At 59.0% G+C, this 8,304-nt stretch overlaps 2 protein-coding genes across 2 annotated transcripts in view; both read left to right on the forward strand.

The window, feature by feature from the left end:
- Window positions 1-535, forward strand: part of F751_0502 (Phospholipase A(1) DAD1, chloroplastic) — a gene marked incomplete at both ends in the record, with an annotated part of 6,059 nt that extends 5,524 nt beyond the window's left edge. Inside the window, 2 exons of the mRNA XM_011400069.1 lie at window positions 175-303; window positions 432-535. Coding sequence (XP_011398371.1) covers window positions 175-303; window positions 432-535 — 233 coding nt within the window. The remainder of the gene's footprint in view (window positions 1-174; window positions 304-431) is intronic.
- A 771-nt stretch (window positions 536-1,306) lies between these two features.
- Window positions 1,307-7,412, forward strand: F751_0503 (Phospholipase A(1) DAD1, chloroplastic; the record flags this gene model as incomplete). Its single annotated transcript, XM_011400070.1, has 19 exons — window positions 1,307-1,567; window positions 1,916-2,055; window positions 2,224-2,376; window positions 2,501-2,580; window positions 2,752-2,949; window positions 3,156-3,304; window positions 3,552-3,607; window positions 3,767-3,830; window positions 4,015-4,092; window positions 4,253-4,378; window positions 4,502-4,541; window positions 4,680-4,777; window positions 4,878-4,970; window positions 5,124-5,510; window positions 5,709-5,841; window positions 6,066-6,194; window positions 6,365-6,489; window positions 6,691-7,077; window positions 7,299-7,412. The coding sequence occupies 19 exons, from the start codon at window positions 1,307-1,309 to the stop codon at window positions 7,410-7,412; spliced, it is 2,811 nt and encodes a 936-aa protein (XP_011398372.1).
- Window positions 7,413-8,304: the final 892 nt, after the last annotated feature.

Raw genomic sequence — 8,304 nt, forward strand, 5'->3', positions numbered from 1 at the left:
GGGAAGTTCGCGGGTCCCGCTAAGCGCAGGGCTCTTGCGGAGAAAACGCTGGTTCCCCCTCGCCAGATGGCCCTGTGTGTACATCGGGCGTGGGCAGGCTCCGCTGAGGTCACCTATCGCAACGCCAAGAGTCTCAAGCCCTGATCCCCGAGTCCATACACACCCTTTGCCCAGGCGGCAGTCTGTATGACCACTACCTGTCTTCCTACCGGACCAGCTTCGCGGCTGTCCTGCTGGCGCAATTTGGGGCAAAAGCCATTTCCGGAGGAAAGTCGGCAGCCACGGTCCTGGCCCATGCGCCAGGTTGGTCCATGGGAGCGGCGTGCGGCAGGGTTTCGTGTTTTGCAAAAGGTCAGTGTCTGCCTGCTCAGTTCAGAATCCGGCACAGAATCACACCCGCACAAAGTTCCCTCCCCCCACCGGATAATCAGGCACTCAAGATATGCTGAGGGAGGTGGGGCTGACGATCGATGACCTCAAAACCATGGAGCGGCATGATGCCACTTTTGCAGGCTGCTATGATGCTTCGGTATGAGCCGGGGATGAGCAGGAGTGTGACTGGCTTTCCCCAGGAGCTCAACACATCCTCATGTCCTCTTCCTAACATTCTCCTCTTCGTCAACCATCTCGTCGCAGGGTCTGTGCACCTGCTGCTTCCTACTATCGTGTCCACGCCTCCCAACCCGGGGACGAAAAGGGTCGAGCAATGGGCCCTCGTCCAGACTTGCATCGCAGAGGCCAGGCCAGGCCACATCTCCGCTGTCCAACTTTGAGGAGGACGTGACCCAAGACGCCGTCAGAGAAGTGGCCCTGGGCATCCAGCCCTTTCCGTTCGGGTCAAGGGATTTCCCTGCACCACAGCTCAACACAGTAGAAGGTCGTGTATAATAGCGGCATTCTCCTATCTGTGTGCAAGTTCTTGGAATAGGTAGTCAGGAACCACCTTCAGGGTCCAAATATCCATATGACCATCACGCATTCAATTTGTGTCGATGTATGGAGCATTTACATGCCCATACTAGTCATCGTATGTTTTTGGTGGGTTTGTATCGTATCGTTGACGTCACCCTTGACATCATCTTCAACCTTTCCTGCGGTCCGTGCTGGGGTTGTGCGATCGGTCTCTTCGATATTCCATTACTCCAGTGATACTACCGTCGATGCCTAGAATTCCTCATCTAACCATTGTCAAGTCATAATAATATTTGCTCCTGCTGTCGCACTTCCTATAAAGTGGAGCGGCCGTCTGGTGTGCTGAAAAGGCGAACACCCGAGTCGCTGTTATAGAAGGATACCCAGAAGTGCCATGGAAGGCCGTGCGCCGGACGCTGATGTCGAAGTAAACTTTGATGAGACTTCATCGGCCCATATCCCGCGCGACAAGGAGGACGTCGCCGTGGAGGGCGATGTTAAGCGTGCCGACCTGGAACACCCTAGCAACTCCGTGTCCGGCAAGGACAATTTCGAGAAGGCGTCCACGGGAATCAGCAGCTCCATATCCCCGCATTATAATCCGGACTCAGACGTCATAGTCAGGGCGGAGTGGATAGGCGAACGCTCGATGAAGGTGCGTTGTTGGAAAATGGAACATGGAGATCCAACAGCAAAGTGATGATGTGGATCCTGTGTGCATAGTAGAGCACAACCTCTTGGCTTTGGAACGTCTTGGGCTTCAAGCATGACAGTCCTGCTCAATGTCCCCCCGCCAGAATATTATCCTCTCTGTGGAGTTAGCTACGTTGGCGGGCATAGCACTTCTCTTCGTCGGGATCTACTGGAAAACGACCAAGGTGGGGAAGGACAGCAACTGCACACCAACCACTGCATTCCCGCCTGGTACCTCTTGCCGTGTGCAGCGTTCCATTGACAGCCTCCCTGGACGCCTGATCGCCCTGGCTGCCCTTGTCACGTGCAGGAGGCTGCATTCTACCTGCACATGAACACGGTCCCCTTGATCAACCTGGCCATCGGGGCGCCCTTCCTGCTCGCCCTCTTCCTCGCCTGTCTGGGCTTCATGCGCCGGGTCATACGCTCGAATCGCTCTGGCAAGAGATGGTGCGCGACTGCTGGGCCTCTCTTGGTGTGTGCTGCGGCCCGCTGCAGGCCACAGCCCTCGTCTTGAGTCCCCACCTTCCGAAAGCAGCCCAGGGCTTGGGCACCCGCTGTCTTGACCTGAGAGGCCTTTGCAATCCCTGCGCTGAGCCCATCGGCCCCCCCATCCAGGTCGCGGCGACGGCGACGGGGCGTGACCAACGCCGGAATTGAGCAGGTCGTGCAGATCATCAACCTGCTGGCCTTTGTGGTGTGCAGCGCGTACGTGGTCGACAAGGACTGTGCTGTCCTTTCCTACACCGTGATCTGGGGCGGCTTCGTGCAGTGAGTGGTGGGGCCAGGGCGGGGATGCACATGATGGGCAACCCAGCAATGTATACAGGGAGTCGGCCATGGCCTGGCGCGCCCATCTCCTGACCGCTGCCCCCACCTTGTGCACCGTTCGCAGATGGACGTGTTGGAACACCATCTTCCTGTTGCAATGGATCGGCAGTGCGTCCATCCTCCCCCTCAAGGGCACCCGCTGGGGTGTGTGGACTGGGTGATTTCAGAAGGGCTGTCTTTTGTGCTCGGTGCTGTGTCCGTCTGTGTTCCCTCTGCGCAGGGTTGCTGGGGTTATCTGGAGCGATCTACACAGGTTTGCCTAAGGACACTGATGAGGTCGTCCCTCCCCCCCCCAAACAATCCACCATTCTGCAGAGCACTACAACACAGCCAGGGACGCCATGGCGATGGACCTGCCATATGGCGCACACTGGCGCAAGCTGTTGCTCTGGGCCGTGGTCCAGGGCCTCATCATCGCCACTGGCATCATCTTCAGTAGAGAGATTAGCCATGCTGTCGGTGGCATGGAGAACGGCATGTGCCCAGGGGAAGCCACCAACTGCCACATCCCATGTGAGTACATGGCGCCTGCCACTCGGGGAAGGGTGTCTGTGTGCTGGTAGGCAAAGATGGTATCTAACGGGGGACCAGGAGCATTGTTTTGTTCTGGAGCCGTGGCCTGGAAAGCTTCGCAGGCGCTTGCAGACGGGGTGTCTGGACCTCATGCTTAACTCCATGCATCTCTGATCTCACTGGGTGAACTCCGTACGCCCTTGCAGCTCACTTGGTCGTGCTCATGGTGCTCTGTAGCGCGGGGATCATGGTGTATCAGATTGTCTGGATCTGGAACATCCGCCAGGGGTTCATCTTCCTGGCTGGGCAGCCCTACAACGAATTCCGCATGGGTAATCAGATCATTCGGCTGCAGGTGTGGTCAGTGAGGGGTTGAGGTATTGTGTTTGCAAGCAATGGGAGACCTAGATAGGGGTGAACCTTGAATGAATGGATCTTTCTGGCTGCCTCGGCATCCATGGCAATGTGTGTGTGTGTGTGTGTGTCTTTTGGGAGGGGTACTCCGCCTTTAGTAGGCCGAAAGAGTATGGCTGAGTGAGTGCCCGTGACAAATGGTCCGCGCCATGCATGGCTCACTTCCACTCCCGGCTCTCTCCATCCAGGTCCGGCTTCGAGGCCTGGCCATAATTGTCTTCATGGCTTCCATGATCATCTACACGTAGGATGAGGAGGGGTTTGGGCAGCATGAGGGACGTTCAGTCCTGTATATTGCGGAATGTATTGGATGCCGCAGGCACATGATGGTGCCTGTCGATTCAGCAGTGTCCTCCCTCTGCTGCCCTCACCTTCCTCCTCCTGCCTCCATGCCTTTTCTCAGATTCACAGACATCAACTCATGTGGCTCCCTGCTGCTGTCCTGGCTGGGGTACCAGCCAATGCAGGTCGGTGGGTGGAATGGGGGAAGATTCTTCACTCCCTGATGAAGCTTGCTCTCAGAGCAGCTGCTTGACCATGTCCTGACAATTTGTATGGACCCTGGTGCATGGTGGGGGGCAGGGCATGCATTTCATGCCACTCTTTGCTTTGAATCACTCAACGGTGACTCCACCTTGCCCACCGGCTCAGATCGTGATGACGGCCATCGTCCTCGCCAACACCATTCTCATGACGCCAAAGCGGCCTGACGCAGGGGCCATCCTCGGGGTAGGAAGAGTGTTGGTTGTGTGTGACCGGGAGAATGGGAATCCTGAAGGCAGGACCCGCTTGGAATAATGTCTGGAAACCTAACTGCATACCTGTCCAGTGCCATCCCTGCAATCTCAGTGCTTCCAGGCCTTCGCATTCCCTGCCGCATCTGCCACAGGTGTGGCTCCAGGAGTTTGCCTGGACCGAGCGAGACATCGAGAACAAGAAGGAGGAGCGCAGCTCCTCCCTGCCACCTGGCACGGACACTGAGCAGCTGAATGCAGAGCCCATATGGTGCTTTGAGGTGCGTGTGGGTAGGAGTGTGGGCATGGAATTCCGTGGCACCCCAGGTGTCAAGGGGGTGAAGGGTTTGTGCGGGGTAAGCAAACTCACTTTCCTTCTCTCCCCCCATACACAATCTTTCCAGACGGCCATCAAGCTGATATACTGGTGCTTCCTATGCTATGGTACGTGGTGAGGGGCAGTCAGGGTGTGCCAGCATGCCTCTGTGTCGTGGCGACAGGCATGTGTCGACTCTGGTCGCCACCTCTCGCTTCAGCTGCACCGACCGCATCCTTCCCCTGCACATCTCCATGCTGAAACAGACTACGAGGAGAACAAGTCCAAGGCAGCGTACAGCGTAGACACGGCGCTGTCGCTCTACGACCTCCATTCGTTTGAGATGCTGTGGGAGGAGGAGATGGTGAGACCCTGGGGATGAGTGTGCAGGCCTGCAGATGAGGGGGTGCCCGATTGTCTCATCTTGTCTACTACCTCATGCTTGCCAATGCGTCCTGTCCCAGGACACCAAATGCCTGATTGGCTGGAACGACGACACCATGGTCATCTCCTTCCGCGGCACCGCCAGCATGGCAAACGTCGCCTCGGACCTCAAGGTGGGTGGTGCGGGGCCGCTCTGGGAGTGTGCATGGCTGCAGCCACATGCACCGGCAGTGTTGTGCCCATCCCCAATGGCCTCGCTGCGTGTCTTCGGTTCTCCCCTCAACCAGTCGCCCCCCTCTGCCTCCCCACATCACCCTTCTCCTCAGGTCTGGCGCAAGATCTGGCCCAAGAACATCAGCACCAAGCGGTGCTGGAAGCTGGGCGGCGTCCCGCGCGTGCACTCCGGCTTCTACCATGCCTACACCGCCAACGGCTTCAACTTCCAGCTGATGAAGCGTCTCAAGTCGTTGCTCCTCCGCCTGTCCAAGGACAACCCGGGGAAGCGGGTGCGGGTGTACGTCACAGGCCACTCCCTGGGCGGCGCGCTGGCCACGCTGTGCGCCTACGACGTCATGACGCACTGCCAGATGAACCACGCCGAGCACTACGAGGTGTCGTGCTACACCTTTGGCGCGCCACGCACGGGCAACCACGCCTTTGCCAAGCTCTTCGCCAGCGTCGTGCCGGACACGTGGCACATCATCAACAGCGACGTGAGGCCTCTGCTGTTGTGTGGGGGGAGGGGGCCATGGGGGGTTGGAGCCTGGAAAGGTTCTACACCGTCACCCGCCCTTCCAAAGACTGCGCGGAGGGGGGGGAGCGGGTGTGTCGGACCAGAGGGATCACGTGTGCCGCGCTGCCGACCGTGCATCAGCTGTGCTCAGGCCCCTGCTCCCAACCCACCCCGACAGGACACGGTGACGCGCGCCGGCAAGTTCTTCTTCCTGTACAAGCGCGGGGGCCACCGCGCGATGATCAACCCGCGGGGGGACCTGCTGGTGCGGCCGCCGTACGTCGAGCAGTTTGTCCATCGCATGCCTGGAAGTAGGTCCATTGGCGTGGATGCTCGGGGAGGGTGGCAGGGAGGCTGGGGTTGGAGAACAGGGTCAGACGGCAGGCCTGGTGTGATACCGCCGTCGTGTGTCCTGATGAGCATGTGCTCAATGGCCAGCGGCGCAGAGCAGGTGCCCAGGCCCACATGCGACTCGTGGCCTCTCGTCCAGCAGATCCTCCTCCCACAGCAACTCGACCCTCTCCGCCATGCGCAGCCGGCAGCCTGCGCGACCACTACCTGACGTCCTACCAGCGTAGCATGATGGCGGTGCTGGCCGCCCAGTTTGGCCGCAAGTCGATTATGGGTGGGAAGGACGGCGTGAGGAACCTGACGCAGACTGCAGGTGCGCCTGGGCTGGGTGGGGTGGGCTTCAATTTTCCAGGGACCGTGGAGTGACGTGCGACTGACCAGAGTCCATGTGCAGGAGCAGGACAGATTTCCGAGCTGGCGTGTTGCCGCACACACCGTTCCTTGGTCTTCCCTCATGCGATCCTTCGTGCCTGCCCCCGACAGGCACGCGGGCGGTGCTGGAGAAAGCTGGCCTCACCTGGGCAGACTTTGAGCGGCTGGAGAGGGAGGGGCTCAGCGCCGGGCTACGCAGCACGTCTGGCCTGGTCGATTGCTCCTGCGGCAATGTGGTGCGTGGAGGGGTAGGAGGATCCCGGTGAACAGCCAGATCTTGAATCCTCCTCTTCCTTCAGAGTTGGTGGTGGGTCCCCTGGCGGACATGGAGTTGCCTCATCCCATTCGTGTTGATGCCTGGGCATCTCCGTAACATTCCCTGCCTCTGCGACCAACCTCCCACCACTCCTCCAACCCCCTCCCCTCCCCCCAAACAGTCGATCCCAAGCTGGCCGCGGCAGTGGGTCGAGGCCTTCAAGCCCTGCAAGCGAGCGCGGGAGGCGGCCACCCGCCCCGCCCCGACCCAGGACACCGCCGTGGCCACCGCTGACCTGGAGTCGGGCGGGGAAGTGCTTGACCCCGGTGACGGCGAGGTGTGTGTCTGGCCCCGCGCGATCAAGACGGAGCAGCGGTACAGGATGCGTGCGTGCCAAGGGAAGGAGGCCAGCACCGTCTGCACCGCCATGAAGAGCTTCCGGATGAAAGGAAAGCGGGCGCAGTCCACCTGGTGCGACACCAGCGTGGAGGGAGGCACCGCGGCGGAGTCCATGGGCGATCTACAGGCCGCTGACGTGCCGGCCGAGGAGAGCATGGACAGGGAGGAGGTGAGTGATTTTGACTGAGGGGGAAATGTGTGCAAGGAAAACCGGTTGTCTCCAAAAGGTGCTGGCAAACAAGGAGGGGGAAGTATGCGGAATCTGGAGTCCCCACGTGACCAGTTCTGTGCTTGGTGCCTCTCTGCATATTCAACCGCTCTATACAGACCAATGAACTGCATGGTGGCGACGGAATCGAATCTCTCGCCTCCTGATTGTATTCTCTGCAGGTAAGCGAACCTGCGGGCGCAGATCTGGCAGACCTGGAGGACGTGGACTACACCTTCATCTCCGCTGCTGGCGATGACCGGGCGCGCATGTGCAGCTTCATCATGAAGCGATGACGTTGAGGGGGAAGCAAACATGACTTCACTCAATCCAGCAATACTTGTGTCCTTCAATGGTCGATTGATATCCAGCAGGGAAAGACCTACGCCTGCTGCATCCCCGGATCTCACAGGCTGCACTGTCCAGCGGAGCTGGCTTCTGACCCACACCAGACTGCGTGTCCTATGGCAGGTTGATTTATATTGTCTCTTCAACGCAGACGCATGCATACCCGGCAAGGTACCTTTTTCTCCTACTGTTCGAAGTATCTGAATGACGCCATCAAGGGTTTGAAGTGACGTAAGATCTGGCGACCCCCACAGAACGCTGGTTCCCTTCAGCGTCCGCGTGAGAGTGGCACAGCTCGACTTTGTAATTCCCTTCTAATGTAGTTTACCGATCTCTGGCTGCATGGAGGACGCACGAGGCATGGACGGGAGGGCGGATGGTCTGGACACCGCCTCGTCTATGGAGTCGGGCACCTTCTCCGAGACGCCACACAGCGAGAGCGGGTCATCGGGGAGGTTCAGCGTCAAGTGCCCTCATTACAATCCGGATGAGGATGTCATCACCCGCACCGAGTGGATCCAGGAGCGGGGCATGAAGGTGCGTTGTGGCGACCACCGGAGTGGCCCGCGGGATGCGCACCGGCATATATATCCTTTTGCCAGACCCTCACTTCCTCGCCAACATTGCCTGCACTCAGGTCAGCATCGTGGGAGTTCAGATGGGCAACATCGCGAGTCTGGTGGTCCTGTCGGTGGCGCTGTACTGGAAGGTCAAGAAGGTGAGCCTTATGAGAATAGGTGCTGCACTGTCACAATGCAGTCGCAAGCTGCTGCAGCAGGTTGTTACGGCCCCAGATAACCCCTCCCACACCTCTGTCTTAGGATCAAAGCTTCTACCTAG

The sequence above is a fragment of the Auxenochlorella protothecoides genome, assembly GCF_000733215.1.
Source record: "Auxenochlorella protothecoides strain 0710 unplaced genomic scaffold scaffold108, whole genome shotgun sequence".
NCBI classification, from domain to species: Eukaryota; Viridiplantae; Chlorophyta; class Trebouxiophyceae; order Chlorellales; family Chlorellaceae; genus Auxenochlorella; species Auxenochlorella protothecoides.